General features: G+C 40.0%; 2 protein-coding genes across 7 annotated transcripts in view; one reads left to right on the forward strand and one right to left on the reverse strand.

Moving 5' to 3' along the window:
* The window catches only part of STX18 (syntaxin 18), a 73,150-nt gene extending 55,992 nt beyond the window's left edge, over positions 1-17,158 (forward strand). Inside the window, exons 7-11 of the mRNA XM_054823606.1 lie at positions 5,849-5,937; positions 13,150-13,208; positions 13,833-13,902; positions 14,438-14,518; positions 15,870-17,158. Coding sequence (XP_054679581.1) covers positions 5,849-5,937; positions 13,150-13,208; positions 13,833-13,902; positions 14,438-14,518; positions 15,870-15,965 — 395 coding nt within the window. The 3' untranslated portion in view covers positions 15,966-17,158. The remainder of the gene's footprint in view (positions 1-5,848; positions 5,938-13,149; positions 13,209-13,832; positions 13,903-14,437; positions 14,519-15,869) is intronic.
* The window catches only part of NSG1 (neuronal vesicle trafficking associated 1), a 36,775-nt gene continuing 32,278 nt past the window's right edge, over positions 16,348-20,844 (reverse strand). For all 6 annotated transcript variants that reach the window (XM_054823613.1, XM_054823608.1, XM_054823610.1 and 3 more), the window contains one exon: positions 16,348-19,056. In XM_054823613.1, coding sequence (XP_054679588.1) covers positions 18,856-19,056 — 201 coding nt within the window. In that variant the 3' untranslated portion in view covers positions 16,348-18,855. The remainder of the gene's footprint in view (positions 19,057-20,844) is intronic.

The raw sequence follows: 20,844 nt of genomic DNA on the forward strand, positions 1-20,844 counted from the left end.
CTCAAAAAAACTTCTCTGTGAACCCTTTCCTTTTTATTTATTTTTATCAATATCCACCTACTTCAGACATCTGTCTGATTTTTCCACATTCCTTTCATTGATGGCAAGGAATTGGAAAGTAGCTGAACAACTTTCTGGGAACATTTTCTAGTTTTTAAGCACAGAGGCCTTGAGTTGGACACTTCTGCAGTAGGAACTCGAAGGTAGAATATGCTCGTAGAGGGGAAGTTACTGGCTGGCCAGCTCCAGTAGTTTTGGGGATGATGTTCTCCACAGCATTGAGCTTCCCTGCTGGAAGGATTACATCTCATCTTCCAGTGGGCAGGAGAGCGCCAGAAATCCAAAGCAGCATCTCTGACCCCAGGGTCATTTCAGCTGATGCTGTTCTTGACAGGACTTGGGAACGTTGCTTCTGATTCCTTGGTGGCCTGCTTCTGAGGCCAGGGGATGCAAGTCCCTTCTCTTTGACGTTTTGGTCTGTCCTGGAATGTGTACGCTGACAGAACTTTGTTGCAGAGTGCCTTTCAGAGTACCACCACTATGCAGGTGATTTCAGGTTTCATACCTAAAGAGAAATCTTGTTTCTGTGATTCTGAATTGCTGTCCCTGGCTTGAGTTGTGCTGCTTGTGCTGCCTAGAGAAGTCCAAGGTACCCTGTGATTTACAGTGTGAATTTTTTTTTTTTTTGAGAGAAACAGAAACTGTTTGAAATATGACATTACATTAGGATAATACTTCATCAAGATAGAAGAAATGCACTGCATGGCCATATTATTCTGATAATCAGTTATTGTTTGTTTGGTGATTTTTATTAAAAGAGTAAAGTTCTTCTGGTTGGTGACTTTAGGGCTATGCAAAGGGTGGATTCATTTGAAGTGGGTACTCCATTTCTGGATGAAGACTCTAATACTGAATTACCTCACAGTGTGCGAATGGTTTCATTTTCTGATACAGCATTGCTTATCCTCCTAACCAGTTTGTACTTCTGAAGCACTATCAGTATGCCTTTTTTTCTTCTCCTGACAGTGCATTTATTGTAAGAAGTAAAGGTTCTGATTATGTGTCGTTTCTAGTGCTTACTACATTTTTATAGTATGTCTTAAGTGATGCAGCACACAGGCACATAGATGAGTTTCACCTTAACGTGTTATCAGTGTTTCGCAGCTGTGAGCTAGTGCCAGCAGAGAAGCAGCAGTGTAGTAGCATCTTCATTGCCCTCTGCTCTCTCTCTCCTTGTTACTGAATGTCTCTGCAATCTCTGAAAGTGTGCACTCCCACCACGTAGTGTCATTACAATTTTTAGCTTCAAAAATCTGTGCCATGCTGTGGAAAACGTTCTTCTTTGCCTTGGACACAGCAAACCACTGCAATAAACAGAAATGAAGCTTCTTGTTTATTGCATGTTAATTTTGATAACTCCAGGTTTTTTATTAGGTTACGTTTTAATTTTTTATAAGAAAGTAGGGTCCTGTCACATAAGTGATGCTGATGCAGTACTTATAAGGGATTGCTGACTAGTCTTTGAGAAAACTATGAAACTTGTATATCAAAATAAATCTGTCTGAAACAGTTTGTAAATGCACATGGCCTGTGCTTCCTCACATAAGGGTAAGTGTTGGTTGCTGCTGCGTATAGAAATCAGCCTTGTGACTTCACTGGTAGGTTGCTGTGAAGCATGGAAATAGCATGAAGGAGATGACTAGGAAACAAGAAGCTCAGTTTAAATCTTATAGCTTTTTTTAGTAACTTACCAAATTTTTGAGAAACTGGAGAAATTATGGCATTTAGAAATAAACTGTTTCATCCTCTGGATGTTGGTGGTTTAAAGAATGGTGATCATTTGTGTTTATGAATTAGCCATCATCAGCGTGCCTGGGTCCCTTGTGTTAAGTATCTCAGCTGTAAAGAGCTCTTGTGAGAGCAGCTTGTGGTCCTGTCCTTAATTTGAACGTTATGATGAACAGCTGAACGTCCCACTTGGCGTGCTGAAGCACAACTTGGGTTTTGTCTGGTTTTTTGGCAGAAACCAAAGCAAAATGTGATTACTTTTGTTTTTAGGCAAAGCACCTGTTTACATTAGAATTATACTGGACATGCCTCATGGCAGGAAAATAGTCTCTCTGGAGATTGCTTTTATATGCTGACAGTATTTATTTGCATATTACAAATTTGACATTTAGTTTATGGAAATAAATGTAAATAATGAGTAGCTTTTGAACTGGTCCACATGCTTAGCAGCTGTCTCCTTTCAGCATAGAAAAGGGTTCAGAGGATTTGATCATTACTTTGTATCTCCGTCATGCGTTAACTACTTCTCTGGTTGCAAGAGAAATGTAGTTTGGCTTTTGCTGGATGAATTGTAGAAAAGCATTAATGTCAGCTCCATGAAAGCTGCAGAACAACTTTCCCAGTAGTCAGAAATGTACCGCAGTGACAGGAGGAACCCTGGGGAGAGACGTGCTTCTTGCTTACCTCTTACAATAAGTATATTTGCTTATTAGCAATCACACTGGATACAGGTGCTGGTTTTTTAACAGTGCTAGCAGTGCCTAAGAGTAATTAGTTCCTCTGGGATAAAATAGGAATATATCTTTTTTTTTTCCTTGGCTTCATAAACTAATTATCTTCTTTTCTTTGAATCCAGTAAATAATTAATTATAATTTCGATATAAATACATTGATTGCCTAAACAAATAAGTTATGTGTTTCTGTGAAATAGACTTGAAATACTGAGGATACCCTATGGAAAACATAGAGTTGAATCCTTTCTTAACAATCTTTAAATATATTAAAGTCCAGCTCTGAGGTCCCCACTACAAGAAGGACATGGAGTTGTTGGAGTGAGTCTAGAGGAGGGCCATGAAGATGGTCAGCAGGCTGGAGCACCTCTTGTGTGAAGACAGGCTGAGAGAGGTGGGGTTGTTCAGCCTGGAGAAGAGAAGGCTCCAGGGAGACCTTATAGCAGCCTTCCAGTACCTGAAGGGGCCTGCAAGAAAGCTGGAGAGGGACTGTTTACAAGGGCATGGAGTGATAGGACAAGGGGGAATGGCTTTAAGCTGAAGGAGGGTAGATTTAGATTAGATATTGGGAAGAAATTCTTTACTGTGAGGGTGGTGAGGCACTGGATGTGGTTGCCCAGAGAAGCTGTGGATGCCCCCTCCCTGGAAGTGTTCAAGGCCAGGCTGGATGAGGCTTTGGGCAACCTGGTTTAGTGGAGGGTGTCCCTGCCCATGGCAGGGGGGTTGGAACTAGATGAGCTTTAAGGTCCCTTCCAACCCAAACCATTCTATGATATTCTTGTTTTTACTTCTTATTACTTGTAAGAAAGATGTATTTTTATTTTTTTAAATTTATTATATTCCTTATCCACATCTCTAATTTGTAACACTGTCATTGTTTGTACATCCTGGTTTGGTTGTTGGGAAGCAAAATACACATTTATAAAGGAGACATACACAACAATGCTCTCTTTTAATATTTTGTCTTTCAAGAGTTTTCACAAATATTATAGTGAAGGATAGAGGGGATAATTTCTCCTTATAATCCTTTTCATATATTTGTTTATAAATAGGACTACTCCTTTCAGAGGCTTCCCAAGACAAGTCAGTATCTGAATGATGATGTGTCAGTGCTGCTTATGGAATTGAAAAAAATTGGGTTTAGAAGGCTATAACAAACCAAATGAAAATACTTACAAATGCCTGAAAGAATGGACTGGGATAAATACAAAGTCTGAAATCTATGGAAAAGTAAAACCTAAATTTTTCTGTATTGTGATTTGCAACCTGCATCTGGTAAGTCATAGCAGGTTCAGCTTTGATCTGTTGTGGGGTGGTTCAAATCTTTCTTTTGGGTTTTGTAAAAATGTCACAGCCAGTGGGGAGAAGAGGCCTTCTCAAGAGTGCAGCCTTATCGTTGGGATGTTAAACACTGATGCCAGAGCAGCTTCAGAAACAGTAGGATCCTGTAGCATATTTTCTTTCCCATTCTAACTTCTTCATCTATAATCAGAAGTATATAATTAAGCCTAAAAATAAATCTTCCAGAAGGGAATATCCCAGAAATAGCCATTCAAGATCTTCTATACCCAACTCCTGCTAAGATTTATGCAGATGATTAGCTTTAATCAAAGGGGAGTTACTATTGAAATCAATGAAGCAGCTATGATGTGTAAGGGTGAGTTTGAGATCGACTCTGATTCCTGTTGTATGCAGGAAGACTGTTTGCACAGCATGCTGTAGGATTTCCACTGTAATATGCAGTTTGAACAGCGTGAGGAAATCGAGTTAGTGCTGTGAACTTTGCTCAGAATGTCTTCAAGATTCTCTTTTTACTTTTTTGGACTGAGGAGCTGGTGGTTCTGTCAAGTCTCATTGGAAGATAATAGTTTGCATATAGACTGTCATTTTGAAAATTGTATGTTTTCTTCTGTTAAAAGACAAATGCTGCCATATGTTGTGCCTAACAAGTCATGGTGGGTTGACCCTGGGGGGCCAGGTGCCCACCAGAGCCGCTCTATCACTGCCCTCATTCACTAAACAGGGGAGAAAAGGTATAACGAAAAGCTTGTGGGTCAAGATAAGGACAGGGAGAGATCACTCACTAATTATCATCACGAGCAAAACAGACTGAACTTAGAGAGGGAATTCATCTAATTTATTACTAAGCAAAACAGAGTAGAGGAATGAGAAATAAAACCAAATCTTAAAACACCTCCCCCCACCCCTCCCATCTTCCCAGGCTCAACTTCACTCCTGGCTTCAACCTCCTCCCCCCGCAGCGGCACAGGGGGACGGGGAATGGGGGTTACGGTCAGTTCATCACACAGTGTTTCTGCCGCTTCTTCATCCTCAGGGGGAGGACTCCTCTCATCGTTCCCCTGCTCCAGCGTGGGGTCCCTCTCATGGGAGACAGTCCTTCACGAACTTCTCCAACGTGGTCTCTCCCACGGGGTGCAGACCTTCAGGAGCAGACCGCTCCAGCGTGGGATCCCCCACGGGGTCACAAGTCCTGCCAGCAAACCTGCTCTGGCGTGGGCTTCTCTCTCCACGGGTCCACAGGTCCTGCCAGGAGCTTGCTCCAGCATGGGCTTCCCACGGGCCACAGCCTCCTTCAGGTGTCTCCACCTGCTCCAGCGTGGGGTCCTCCACGGGCTGCAGGTGGAATCTCTACACCCCCTCATCCTTCCTCCATGGGCTGCAGGGGGACAGCCTGCTTCACCATGGCCTTCACCACGGGCTGCAGGGGGATCTCTGCTCCGGCACCTGGAGCACCTCCTGCCCCTCCTTCTGCACTGACCTTGGTGTCTGCAGAGTTTCTTACATCTTCTCACTCCTCTCCCTGGCTGCAAAAGCTCTCTCTAACTGTTTTTTTCCTTCTTAAATATGTTATCACAGAGGCGCTGATTGGCTTGGCCTTGGCCAGCGGCGGGCCCGTCTTGGAGCCGGCTGGCATTGGCTCTGTCAGATACAGGGGGAGCTTCTAGCAGCTTCTCACAGAAGCCACCCCTGTAGCGCGCACACACACACACAACCCCTGCTACCAAAACCTTGTCACACAAACCCAACACACGAGTCTTAGTGTATTGTGACTTGTTTTACATCCTTCACTGTCAATATGTTAGTGCAACTCCTCGTAGTTCGCAGAATCAAACGTGTGTTGACTTTGGTCGCAGTTTAGAAGTTAAAGGTTATTGGTGTAATTTTGTGCTGTAAACACTGGGTGAAACTCAGTTACTGGCAAATGATATATAACAATTTAATCAGGGTTCTGAAATGGGTGAAAAATTATTTTCACTTCAGCACTCAGTGTCCTGCGTTGTCTGAAGTGTTCGGTGCTTCTTTTACAGACAGGAATCTGCCTGATGCCCAAAGTAACCTCGGATTATGGGGGGATGGCAAAGGTGAAGATGAGCTGTCACCTGAAGAAATACAAATGGTAAGTATATCTTGTGTCTTAGTGTCCATTTTGTTATATTTTCTGCTGTATTAATATGTGTTAAAAAAGTACAGATTCACCCAAATTCATTTTCATTTTATTCAGAATAATGCCATAACAAGATACACCTTTTGCACATGGCTTCCTGGTTCTTCTGGTAGCAGCTAATATTTAAAATTGCTACAAAATACTTACATGGAGCCATGAAATTAGTAACAACTCTATTTCAGCAATTGAAATTAAAATTGTTTTTAAAATTACAATTATTAATTGCTTTTTTTAGTCAGGAAACAATAGAAGTCAAGGCAACATCAGGAAAAGCATTACGAAACTTCTGAAAGAATAAATGTTGGCCATTTTTTACTTGGACTATTTCTAGAACACACCTTGAATAGTTACAGTATTTAACTATGAAGTTATACTTCATTTTATTCCTTTTTTTTATTATTATCAAAATTAGATTGGTTTACTAGAAGGAATAGCTACAACCTTTCTGTCACAACAGAATCTCATGAATTTTCTTTTGTGCATTTCCCTGTTACCAGCATGTTTATACGTTGTTTGACCCAATTCTGCTTACAGTTGAACTGATATAATATAAAATTTGTGACATAGTCATAATTTCTGACTACCTGTTAGACTTTTTGGTATTTCTAAAATTTACCGTTTTGAACATGGCTCATAATTCATAGAAAACCTCTCTACATTAGCACACATAGCCTTGTTTTATATGAAGAAAGAAAACCTGATTTCTAACTAGCCAGTAGACGTGCAGTGTTCAAAACGCTGAGCTTTACTAAGGCAAAGGGCTGCTGCGGTACGAACATGTGAAGCTTCCTTGGCAATGATCAGAGATGTTCCCAAACAAAATATGCATCACTCTTCCCATCAGAGAAGAGTAAGTTGGATTGCTTTTTGTAGGCCTCACACTGTAATTAAGTTTTAAGCATGTTACATCCCTTTCCATGGTACTTTGGGAACACTATACATTTCTTTTTCATGAAATCCTTTTATATGAAGTAAGAGAAAAATCTGTGTTCATAGTTCAATGCTTTAAAGGATTTCTAGACTCCTAAATCTCCTAAACTGCTTCTCATTAGGCATTTGGACAGCTCTTCCTAGGGGAGAACCAACAGACGTTTTTAAAAAAGCCATTATTATTGTTAACCCATTCAGAGCTCTTCTGTGCAATGCTTTTATTGTTGTTATTATTATTATTATTGTTATTTTTAAACTTTTACTGGTTGTTTTACACTGATTTACTTCAGTTGTGCTTTCAGGAGTTGCACTTCCTGTGAAAAGGGGTATCAAGATAACACTGATGCTCCAAATTAAACTTTTAGCTCAGATTATAATATGTCCTTATTCTTAGCTTACACAGTTCTGCCTATAGTTTGCAAGAAAATGTATAGTATATAACAGTGCCTTGATGTCAGTGCCATGATTAAGCCTAGAAAAATGACTTGTGCTGGAAGTTTAGATCTCAGCTTTATCAGTCTGCTCCTTGGGAAAAGAGAGACAAATTTACTAGGCTATTGGAGAAGCAGAAAATCAAAATGTTACTAAAATAAAAATAACATACTTTGAAGTCCTATATATATAAATACACTGAAATATTATTACTGCTCTTGTGCCATAGTTTATTCTTAAATTTCCATGTGTGAATTTACATTTAAAATTTATTTTTGTTATGTATTCTCGGTACTTGTGGTTTAGTACTAAGACACTAGAAAATGAGAATTGAATAAAGCATACAAAGGGCAGTCACCACTAGAACAGTCTCCTCTCTGCTTATAATTTATTCTAAGTTTTGCAGAAAGCTGGTTCTGAGCTGGGTGTCAGAATCTCCTGTTGAATCTTGCTGTGGTTCTGATCTCAGCCAGAGCTGTTCCCTCCTGTTGTACCTTGCCGCAGGCTGACAGTACCACCACCAGCAGTCAGGGCTCTCTGTGTCTGAGCTGCTTCTCACGCTGACTGTGAGTCTGCGCTTCTTGCACTGTCATGAAGAAATACAGGCTTGCTTTCTACCGCTCCTAAAAATTAACCAGCATCAGTTACTTCCACATTATGCCTTGGAAGGAGCCTGCCTTTATTATGATTTAAAACAAAAGTGAGTCAGCGTTCACGCTGATTGTTTCTAGTTATAGTTAATATCTCCCAATCAGGGTCATTTCTTGTCAGGTCATTTTTTACCATTGGATTGCGTATTATTGGAGTTGTCACACTAAACAGTTGTGTATTGGTGTAATACGTGTATGTACACAGCAGGGTTTCAAATGTAAATGTTGCCACCAATATGCTGATGTCAGAGCTGAGCAAGCCATCGCTCTGTTCTGTGGACCAACCATGATTAATTTATTTTTTAGGGTTTGGGGATTTTTTTGTTGTTGGTTTGTTTTGTTTTGTTTTTTGAACACTATAATTAGCTAATTTACAAAGGCCAGGGATGTATGTGGTGACTATTGCACAGTGAAAGTGCATTTGTGAGGAAGCTTACAGCTAAGAGTTGGCCTTTATTAGTAAAAGTTGGATACCATATAATGTCGATCTTACAGACTTTAAAGTCACTGGATCCATTATTCTAATTTTCAGGTAAATTTGGGTCCCAGGTGTAAATATAAATTTGAATGTGCATTGCTTTTTTTCATTGCTCACCTAAATCCTTCATACTAACTTGGCAGTATTTAATAACTTCATTGTGCTTTTAACAGGAATCAAAGGTCTTTGCAAACATGTAACAAACCCTTACAGCTTTAGTCAATTTATTCAAATTCCTCTTCTGCATTATGTTTGCTGTTACAGAGAAGTTAATTTCTACTTTTTGAATGTTTGATTTGTGAAGTGGGAACCAACTGCATTTAAGTTACTCAGAAAACCCAGCAGCTCTCAGAAGAGGGTAGGTTACAGTGTAGAAACCACTGTGTTGGTTTTAAATTGGAATGTGTTGTGTCAAATCATACTTAACAATTTTCAGTCATGGTTCTGTGATCCTTCCTGTGGGTAAAATAATGAATTAAAGCCCTATCATAGTGCTACAGCAGCAATTTCTATTAGTATTTTACCCAAAGGAGAGAGCTTTACATTGTTCAGAATAGTTGCAGGCTATTGTATGATTTGCACAATAAATTTCGGTTTATAACCCTGAGTACAGGTATATTAATGGTTTTTATAGTTATTGCGAGCAGATGTCTTGTGGTTGCATCGAGTGGGGAAAAAATCTGGCTCTGCTGTTTGAGTTGTGAAAAAGCTAATTTTCCCTGACTTCATCTTTTCTGTTTGTTTTTGTCTTAAATTCAGGTACAGTACATATAATGACTTATGAGATAACAAAAAAGAACTGTGATTATTCCTTCTATGCATTAGATTTTTAGACATCTTAAGCAGTTTGTCACTTTATGCCATACTTTAGTAACAGAACTGTCATAAAAGAGGCTACTTTAATAAGCCATAAATCACTGAGCTATACTGATCACTGGAGTTTGGTTTATGTTCTCATAATGTAAAACCCTTTGTGACACACTGGGATATGACGTGTTCTGTGCTCTAACCTTTTGTTCAATTGGCTGTTTTAGCATATCTTAACGCTGTCTGTGTCAAGCGGCCCATCAGCCATGATTTCAAATTGCAAAGATCATTTAGCAGTTTAAAAGGCGATCCGTGCCAGTGGAGGGTTTTAAATATCAAAGGGACTTTTTTAAAAGAGTATTTTTCTCAAGTGGATTTGTGCTATTTGTAAGGGATTAAAATCATTCACTGTTTCATTATTGAAAATTTGCCTTCTAAATTAGTTATCTCAGTTTTACTAAGGCAGCAAAATAGGGAATTATTGATGTTGAATATTTGTGCAGAAATACTTATCCTTACAGAAGTCAGAAAAACAATTAGAGCTTGCTGGCCCCGTTTAGTCACTTAAGGATCGACCAGCCAACTCAGTGCTAAATCTCGTGGCTCTGTTTTATTGCTTTGTTCCTTGGCTTGGTTCTGAGGTGACTCCACTCAAACCAGAGACATGCAGCGTTGTGAACGTAAGAGGAGTGCGGTGATGAAACACCTTTAACCATCCACCGCTGTGAAGTCAGTATCACTGTATTAGTCAATTACATTTTAACAAGTGCTCTGTGGAAGGAGACACTACAGGCAGCAGCGATGGTGACATTTGAATGTGTTGCAACGCTGACACTTGTTTATCTAACAAAACCACTCGATCTTTAGCGTGGAAATCAGTGGGACTCCAGGGAGCCGCACAGTATGTTCCTCTCTGTTCCCCCTTGACCCGTGGGGCTGGGCTCCTTCCCTGAGGACTCTGCCCCACAGTGACGGTGCCCCACAGCCCCCCTCCTCGTCTGTGATCTTGAACTCTCTCGAGCCCGTTAACCAAGGAAGGAAAGCTGTTCTTGCCAATCAGGTAGATAGTGAACCTCTAGTACAAAAAGAAATGTGTACTGTAAAAGAAATAAAAAACCATTTTTCATTCTTCTTCATGACATACATTGCCTATGTCAGAAGACCAAACCTTTTTCAGTGAGATTCACTGTTAACCTTATTTAAACATACCTGTCATTTCACACTCACTTCTGCCAAATTAAACCTACATTTTTCTCATTTTTTAACACTGTAGCCATTTCCCCCGAAGTTGTGCAGGTTGACGTTTAATTTGCTGTTGGCAGAAAGTCAGGTAGTGTTACTCTGAGGCCCTGATGGGCCTGAAGCACGATGAAAAACATTACAGCACAAAGTGAGGGGATGGTGCCGATGGTGTGGGGCGTGAGAAGGAGTGAAGGTGAAGGGTATGAAAGGTGGCTTGCCTCTTCTTGTTCTCTTGCTTTTCTGTGTTGTCCTGTGGCAGTGCAGAAGTCTCACTCTGCTCCAGCTATCCACTCTCCCTTAAGCCAGCCCTGTCATCTGGGCCTGTGGTGACTCTCAGGAAAACTGAGGAGGAAAGTGGTTAGTGAGCTAAAATGTCATGCCGTGAAATCAGACGAGCAGCAGCACTTGCTTAGGACTGCGTGCATGTGGAGAGAGGAGCAGGACAAATTCCTCAGTGGCTGCACTAGATCTTTTTCACTGCTCCCTGAATAGTATACACACTTTATTTCTTCTTTGTGTTAGTGTTATGGAAGTATTTGACATGGCAGAAGTTTCACGTGGAACGTTGTGGATGGTTTCAAGGGATGGATGCATACATCAGCAGCTGAAGCAATGCGCACGAGGAGTTGCACAAGCTGTGTAAGGAAGCTCTTAGAAGAGCTGGGATAGAGATGCTGTAGTGTGTCGGGGGCAGGGGTGCACGGTGGTGAGCCAGGGTCACCAAACACAGCAGTACAAGGTGTCAATGTACGAACTCCTAGGGACTGGCTCTGTGAAAGAAGCTGTGGGTCAGATGAACTCTGTCACATTATAGCCACTAATTTTCACGTTGAATCTTGATTAACTGCGTTGTTGTTTAAACTGCTTGGGAAGACTAAGTGCTCCATTTTCAGTTATTTCAGCAGTGCTGCTCTAAAAGCAAAACACCCGTTTGCCTTTCACCGATGTAACACGACCTTCGCTGCTGTCATAATTCTCTGTGATTCAGATTTTTTTCTCCCTCCTTCCTTTTGCTTTTTACACAAGATGTTTTCAAATACTGTCTTTTCTGAGCAACAGTTCCTCCTTTTCTTGTAAGCTTAAGTGTTGGGCATACGCTCAGATAGCGAGCAATTCCTTTTGCACTAGCCGAAACCCAAGTCTGACCTGTAAGCAGCACCACACTGTTGGCATTTTCATCTTTGACAACGCACTGCTCTGTCTTAAAAAGGATAATGGGACCCTGCAAGATGGCTGAGAGGACTGCTGCACTGTTACTGCTAACAAAATTGTAATGTGATTTGAATTATGCCAAAATCCCAGTGTGTTATGTAGGCTAGTTCAAAATAAGGAGATTAACTGAACTAGAACTGTCTTGCACAGCTCCCCTGTCAAATTATTTGCATTCTGAATCCTGCACTGCTGCATTTATCACTCGGGTTTGTCATAGGCACGTAGCAGGTGATATTTTCAGTAGAAATGTATATGCTCTGTGCTATTTTGTATAACTGCATAGACCGGGTCTTTCCCAGCTTCGTGATAAAAGCGCAAAGATTAGTCAGTTGTGTCCACACCACAAAGCTCCAGCTGTTACCAAGGCTTTGGCCGTGTAGAATTGATTGGCAGCATACTTTGAATAAGCTTCCCCTCCCTCCCCCAAAATAGGGCTTGTGACCCTTCCGATACGAGGAGCTCTGCCGTCCCTATGGCAGGAGCCTTGGCTGGAGCTGCCCGAGGGATGCGCGTGGCCGCAAGGCCCTGGGGCTTTTAACCAGCCACGACTGGCTGCCGGGCTGCGGGATCGAACTCGTCCAGGCACCCTGAGAATCCCAGCTCAGTATGTCCTAAAACACGGTATTTACCAGGCAGGTTCCAACAGACTGGGATACCTTTCTCAGCCGCACTGGGGCAGTGCGGATTTTGTTTCGGCAAATCGTGCCATTGTACTTGCTGCGTATCACTTGTTCTGAAATGAATCCCAAATGATTTGACAGTTAAGTACATCTAAAAAGTCAAAGCTTATTTTCCTCTATGAACTCTTCTATTTATGCCTGTATTTTGAAAAATGTAGTGCTAAAAGTATATTTAAATGTTTCATTGATTACTCAGGAATTTTAAATGGAAGAGGTCTGCTGGAATAACTAAAGCCAGTGCATTTGTGAAGTATGAAGTACGGGATGTGAAAGTATTTCATATTGTAGCAAAATCTCAAAGCTCTTAACTTCATGCCATAGGCAGTACATGAATAACATGAATGACAGTGCAGAGATGTCATGAAGAGAATTGTGTGCTTTCACAAGCATGAAAGCTTTCCTCACTCAAATACCTAAAATGATAAAAAGGACAGATTTCATCCACTGTGTTTTTGTTTTTCCTTACTGCAAAGTAACTTGAGCAAAATCTTCAAGTTATTTTGGGGCTTGTTTCACTAACGGGAGGAGAATGACAAGTGTTATAGTGACTGCTTACAAATAAGCAGACTCATATTGTTCATTTAGGCCAGTATTAGTAATTACTGATGATCTTTTTAGTTGAGATATGTTGTAAATAGATTGAGAGGAAGGGTGGAAGTTGGTTGATCAGGGGGAAGTTCCCCGAATCCAAGCATGTGAACTCATGTGTGATTTCCTTCTTCCCTTCTTCCAGTTTGAACAGGAGAACCAGAGACTTGTTGGTGAAATGAATAATCTCTTTGATGAAGTCAGGTACAGTTTTCTGTTACTTGTCAGATTGGAGTGCCCAGGAAACAAACTGTAGGAGTTCACACATTGTGCTGTCCCACAGTGTAAAGAATGGCTCCGGGTGACACGCAAATTATCCAAAATACTACTGGCTACATATGGATATTTTACGTTCTATATCTCACCTACTGAAGTTTTAGAAGATTAAGCTTTTCATTCGTATCGTGCTGTCCGCTGCATGTACAGAGAGCAGCGGGGAGGTGCAATCACTGACCCCAGAGCAGAGGTGCTGTTTGGTCTCCGCTTGCTGCGTAGAAATCCCGAGTGGCCAACTCAAGCTAGAGCTTCACTTCTAGGTTATTAGTACCAGGCAAGGTGAATTCCACACTTCATAGCAGCATACCAGAAGGGTATGTCAACACCAACTACTTGGGCCCACACGGATTCCGTTGTTAGCTGAAGGGAAGAAGCTGGGTGAAGCCCTGGCAGTGACGGCTGCCAGCTGAGACATGCTGGGGGGTGCCTGTCCCAGCGCATCACTGGGGGCCGGTCGTCTTCCAGCCACGTCTCGGCTGGGAGAGTCTGAATCTGCAGGAGCAAGAAGTTTTTGCACTAGTTTCTAATGGAGTATTTCTGTTCTTTGCCAAGGCAAATTGAAGGAAAAGTGGTGGAAATCTCCAGATTACAAGAGATATTCACTGAAAAAGTCTTACAACAGGTTAGTATAATTTAATACTACAGCTGCAAATACAGCTTGAAGATTTTCTTGGGGGTATTTTGGTCTTGGTTGCAAGATGTAAACACAAGATTAATGAATCTTTGACGCAAATGTGAAGGAAAAGATTTTTGTTTGTCAAATGCAAAATCAAGATATTTACGGTTGTCACTTATCAGTATGTACTGGGAATGGAAAATGAATCATTTAGTGATCCCTCTGCCTCAGAATGAGCTTCCTGTTAAATGTGTTATTTAATAGCATCTTTTCTGGAAATGGTAGCACCTCTTCCGAAAGAGCTGGCCTAACTTAGGTTAGATTTGATCCTCCATAAATAGAAGACTTCATCTTGGGGTCTCCATTCAGGCTCATAAAATCACAGGTAATGAAATGACAACTTAATCGCCTCTATACCTCTGCATCGTTGAAACTAAGATGTCAATAATACCAGATTTGATTTTTGAGTTCCCCAAGTCCTTGGAGGTGGTTTTTCCCTAATGTTCATCACTGTTTCTCAATTTTATTTTTTTTTTAATAGGAAACTGATATTGACAATATCCATCAATTAGTTGTGGGTGCAACAGAGAACATCAAAGAAGGCAACGAAGACATAAGAGAGGTAATGTCTCTAAGCTGTGTTTTGAACGCATTTCCCTTAACTCCCAGTTTTGCCTAGGCTTTGCTTTAAGCAGCACACATGAGCTCACACCCACTGTGCAGTTGCAGCATGCATTGGGGTGGCAGGATGCGATTTTGGAGTTAGCAGAGGTTCTCAATAGTTCGCATGGCTTGTCTTGCCAAGGTGATTTGAACGGCTGTACAGGTCTGCAGAAATCTACTTTGCCTCACCTATTTTTTTAAACATGAAGGTCACCTGGGATGCATTTAAGCACCTGTGAAGTTTGGGGTTTTTTTTAAAAAAAAAGGGGGGAGTGGGGGGAGAAATTGCAGACTACAAATAAAAGACAGTGCTGAAATTGTTGAAATGAGTTAAATGCTGCATGTTAGCAGCAGAGTCTCTTTACCATGCTGAATGCATCTCACACACTCCTAATAAACAAATCTATCCCACTGTCTTACTGATAAGAATGAAACGATGTTTTCTTTCAGGAACTGACATTTCAATAAAAAAGGAGTTCCTAAATTAGGCTACTGAGTAAACGGCTCAGTTCTTTAATTTTTCTCCCTCCTGAAAGTACACAGAATATGTAACTCACGGGTTGGCTCCCCTCTAAACTGCATCAAACACGGCATGAACTGAAGTTATTTTTGCTTCGTTTTTCACATTTGTAGGTAGAACTAAGTTTCCTAAACCATACTGAGAAACAGTAGAGAAAGGTGATGAATACAGAACTTCATCACTCACATTGTTTGCATCACATAAAAAAAAAAAAATCTATTCCATGTGTAAATCTGAAAAATGAGAGAGAAAAACATGTTGCCTGCTATATGCCATCTCAATTTGGGGAAGGAGAATCCACAAACAATACTTGCTGTACTTGCTCTGAGACTGAAAGATGTGGCTGACAGTGCTAACTCAACCTCCAGAAACAGTTGTCAGGTTTGGGGGCTTTTTTTAGTCAGAAGATGTCTGCTAGAATGATGAAGTCCTGATTATTTCTAATCACAGAATTTCACTTTTGGAACTAACCTTTAAGCACATATGTTTTGATGTAGTTCTTAGTGTTTTCCATTGTGTGGGATCTTGTGATTTTTTTTTTTGTTGTGGTTTGTTGGCTTTTTGTTTTTGTTTTTTTTTAAAATGACCAATTCTAATATTTGAGAGAAACTTTAGTGTGATAAATCTGAGAGGTACAGCCAACCTGACTTTTATTCACCTGAAATTAATGGCAAGTTTTGTTCTTCCTCTTGTGGGAGGGACGAGTGAAGCCACTAACAGTCATTGCCATTGTTGGAATTCTACTGTATGTTTACTGGTGATGGTAATGGAGATAACCTTTTCCTCACAGGCCATCAAAAACAATGCTGGATTTAGAGTATGGATCCTTTTCTTCCTTGTGATGTGTTCATTTTCCTTGCTTTTCCTGGACTGGTATGATAATTAAAAATATAATATTGCCTACATGCTTTGGTTGTAGAACTTTTGACATTTTTTCACTGGAGCAGGGTATATGGCATACCTGTGTACATTATGCATTTTTCATACTGCTACGATGGAAATATTTCCCAATAAATAAGCACGTGTATATATCCATTAGTGCCAAGGGAGCTGATAGCATTCATTTTAACTCCCTTTATCGAACATAAAACCCACACTTAATACTGCAGAGAACATAGAAACATTTGAAAGAGCCAGTAAGAAAGCTGCAAGCTGAAGCAGAGCTAATGGTAAAAAAAACCTGATAATGGTTTTATCAGTCACCCCCACACCTGTGATGTTTCTGGTCCAGCTCCCAGTGTGCAGACCAGATCAAGACAAAACTCTTACTGTGCAAAAGCATCTACACTGTCTCAGGCTTTTATTTAATCATACCACTTCAGTACATAGTGAGCATTTTGCACATGTATGACCTCTACTTCTAATCCTTTGAAACTGCTCAAGTCAGAGATCAGGTTGATTTAGTAGTAATAATAATGATAAGAAGTCAACTAAAGAGGCTTACTTCTAGGTGAAAAGAGAGACTACAACACAAACAAATTGTGCAGTGAAACATCTTCCGGGATGTTGGAACAAAGCCAAAGGATAGACAATATTAAAGCCAAAATCTTCAAAGTACTAAAAGTGGGAACAATTTGTTAACTAAAAAAAACCCCCCAGTCTCCAAACCAACTGTGGCTAAGAATCAATAAACTCCCTCCTGTGAAATCAGAGGAAAAAATGGTTTTGACTTCAAGAAGCATAAGCAACTGTTTCTCCTAGATCATAAAGCTTAGTATTTTTTTTAATGTTTATTGTCAAGAGAGAGAGAAATAAGTTGTTTCTCATCAGTATTTACTTGTGCATTGAAGTTTTTATTGTCCTAAATTTATGGGAGGACATGTATCATGAATCATTTTTATCTAGGACAGTCTTGCGGAACAGATCTTTCCATCTTGTAAAATCTGAATGTCCTCTGTAAATATGTTGATATGAAATGTGTGTTTTGCTATGTCTCTTCTGAAATGTTTATTTCTATACATTACGTTACATGCAACAAGCAGCAACGTCCTTACTCTTTACTCTGCAGAGTGAAAATGTCAAAAGTTACTTGTGAGTTAATTACATTCAATAAAGCATATGCCTAGTAGAAAATGCAAACATGGTATGTTTTGAGTGTCTTAACATAAGCTTGAAATTCTTAAATGCAAAGAAAAAATTGGCACATAATTTATTGCTTTTGATGCATTCCACATACCACACTGACTTAATAAAAAGCCTTTTACAGACATTACTGTGTAATGCCCATTTTGTATCAAACCTAGAGAATTAAGTAATAATGGTTATTTTTACTGTATTGTTGATAAAGCAGTTCTACTGGAGGAAAAAATAAAAGTAGAGCTGACCATGTTTGTTCTACTACAGATCTTGAAACAGCCCCTACTGCTGTTTTCCCTTTGTTTTTGTATAGTGTCTACCAACTTTTGACATGTCCACTACACCTTCTCCCATTCAAGTTACATGAACAAAAAAAGGTGACCTGCTTGCCCAGATGCTTCACACACTTATTTTGTCTAACTGTTAAATTAATGAGATGTCTTTTTTGTAATGTATATTTAAGATTTATAATAAAAATGAAAACATGGTTTCACACAAAGACCAGATAAGTTTGTAATTACAATGGAACTTTAACGTGCATCCACAACACTATGATGTTCTTCTAAGTCTTCTCCCCTCCCAAGCCATACATGAACAGCCCTACTCCTTGCTCAGTTTCACATGTAGCTTGCAAACAGCCAGTTGTGTTATCTAATGTGCTACTGGTTCACTTGTGATGCTCAGTGGTTAAAGTATCAAACTGCAAACCATACATAAACTGAAAGCTCTTAACCTCTAAGTAATAAAAAGGGGAAATGTTAATGTAATAAAAGAGAAAATTTAGACATATTACTCCCTCAGTTGTATCCAATAAATTACATAGTGGACTATATCTAGTGTGAACAGGCTTTCTGCCTCATAAGTATGATCAAAAGATGTCATTTCTCATTAGAACATCCCAAACTGTGTATTTTTTACACTATCCTCAACATCCACCACTAAAACTGTCTGTGTTTTTCCATAATGTCTATCTAGTTTGTGTTTCAGTGCACATCCTTACCAAGATGCTAAAGCCACAGTGGAAATGCAGTTAAATCCTGCTGACAGCAATAATAAAACATTGAGCATGCCTTGTTGCAGAGAACTTCATTATCACTTACAAATAAACAACAGTAAAGAAAAAGTAAGAAAAATGCTACCTGACAGTTTCTTTCTCCATACAAGTCATTACATTATGCCCCTGACATCAATGCTGACTATCATTCTTGCTTGAGCCAAAACTAAATATTAAATATAGCTTTCAGCTAAACAAGAGATCACTCTAGTTATGGCTGGGGTGTTTCAGTTTGCAAAATGACAAAGGATAAAAAAAAAATTAATAAATAAAGTTTCAGTTCAGACAATAGAACACATGATTTATCTAAGGTCCAAGCCCTGAAAATCCAGTGAAGAAATCTGTCAGTATCCAATAAACTGCAAGAACATATCTAATGTTGGAATTATTTTTAACATTGAAAATGGTGTCAAAGCTCTAAAGCAATGCCGATATGCACCTTGTTTTATGCCCATGAATGTTCTGCAGCAAGTTTTTGTTTGGTTTTGGTTTTTTTTTTTTTTGCAAAGCAGTATCAGCAAACAGAAGCAATTGCACCATAAACATGAGTAACCTCTAAATTATCCATAATTATATTTAATGAAAAGTTCCTTAAAGTCCCTTAGTTACCTTCAAATGACATAGTGTTAATAATTAGCTTATCATACTAAGCTGATTTCTCAGCAGCTTCAGTCTCCTGTTCAGACAGTTTCTCTTCTGACAGTACCGTCATCCATGGGGACACTGAGCGCGTGATGGTTTGTTTGGCCAGATTGTAGTGGTTTATGACTGTGTAAAATTTCCCTCGAGCACTGGAGTCTTGTTCAGAGTAGTAGTTTTCCAACCCAGCTGGAATGCATTGATTATTCTGAAAAGAAAAAAAAAAAAAAAATCCATCACTTACATGACAGATACAGCCCCACATACCCCAAAAGTAGGTTAGGGTTTTTTTCTTTGCCTTTTAGTTTAAGCCAGTGTTCACTTTCTGCAAGTCAAGATGCAACATACAGCAATTAACGACAGCATTGTCCTACTGTGTTCAAAATGTTCGTTGCTGCAACCCTTGAACTACTCCTGCATTTGCCAGGAAGACCAATCTGGGTCTATATGCAAGAATAATTAATGTACAAGAAACACACTTGCCTAAAATTCTGTTTAAAAGTACTCAATCTCTCGTTCCAGCCGTATGTTGCTTCTTTTTCCTCCCCACCGTGTTCCAACTATTTGCTCTACCGTTACAGATGTCTGCATTCTGCCTTTAGATCAGCTTCAGGCATTTTAATATGGTGTTTTCAGTCTGAGGGACAGAAATTAATACAGATGTACTGCTGCCAAGGTATGAACAGTTTTACAGCCCAGTAAATAAAAGACACACAGGGAAAACACTGTGGGTGTCCAAGCTTGTGTGCAAGTGTGCACACACATACAAAATGCTTTGCTCTTGATTGTCAGAAAGATGTAGCTGCCAGCAGGCTTTTAAAAAGCTATCTTTAGCTATGGGACTACATTATTTAATTTCCCAGAAGTGTAAGAGCACTACAGGGAAACTGCTAGATGCTCAGAGCTTTTGAAAGCGAAATACTGGATTTAGAGAGTTAAATACGAAGTACGATCCAAACTTTGCTGTCATCTTAAAAACCAAAGTGAACATGCACGTGGAGTGCATCAGTCAGCAGGTATCATCCAGCAACCAGTCACTGTCGGTGCAGTAAAAGCCTACAAAGCAGCTAGATGCATTGAAGGAAAACCTGATTTAAACGTATCCTGTGACCCCCCCCAGGTTTTGCTCCAGGTCACGGGTCTGTCTGCAGGTCTTCTGCTGTATCTGCCGGTCCAGGCAGCCTTGCCTGATACCTCAGAGTGTTAGGGAAGTCATCTGGGCAACTGAACTGACCCTCTAAAATATAAACTGTGCGTAGCTGCAGCTCGAGGAAAAATAAGTTTAATCATTTCTACTCTGTCTGTTTTAAAAAGCAAGAGGCTGTTCTGTCTTCCTGCTTCCAGCACCGGAAGACTAAAATTTATAGTGCTACAGCTCAGCAACTTTGAACTGCTACTTATCTCACAGAACTTGGCAAACAAAACTTAATAGTGGAAATTTATGAGCACAAAAACACCAGGAAAAATGTCATGGGTTTCAGGACCAGCTCCTATTTCTAATGTGTCCACATTTACTTTTGAGTTGACTCTTGTCAAAAAAAAAAAAAAAAAAAAAAGTGGCATAAATAAGCACCAGTAGCAGGAGTTTAAAAGGGTTTAAATCATAAAGCACAAAAAGATTGAGGGGAAGATCGAGCAGACAGTCTTGGCTTAATAGAAATTTTGCATCCTAAAAATGTTAGAGTGAAAAAAGCGTCAGAAGGTAGGAAAGAAAAGAACAAGACTTGCCAAAACAAGGGCCTACAGGTAGTCAGTCTTATGAACCTGCCTGCCTCCCATGAATGCAGCCTCCTGGCAGGTTTGACTGCTGAGAGGACTCACCATCACAGGACTGACAGCCCTTCCAGAGAGTTAACACCTCATCCGTTCTAACCTGCATGTGCGACAAGAGCCTCGATGTGTGTCAGACATACAATGGTGCTCAAAGTTACCACATCCACCCAGTTTATTTGTTATCATTTGTTAAGGTAGCACTACAAAGCAGAGGGGATTTAAC

The sequence above is a fragment of the Grus americana genome, chromosome 4 (genome assembly GCF_028858705.1).
Source record: "Grus americana isolate bGruAme1 chromosome 4, bGruAme1.mat, whole genome shotgun sequence".
Taxonomy (NCBI): domain Eukaryota; kingdom Metazoa; phylum Chordata; class Aves; order Gruiformes; family Gruidae; genus Grus; species Grus americana.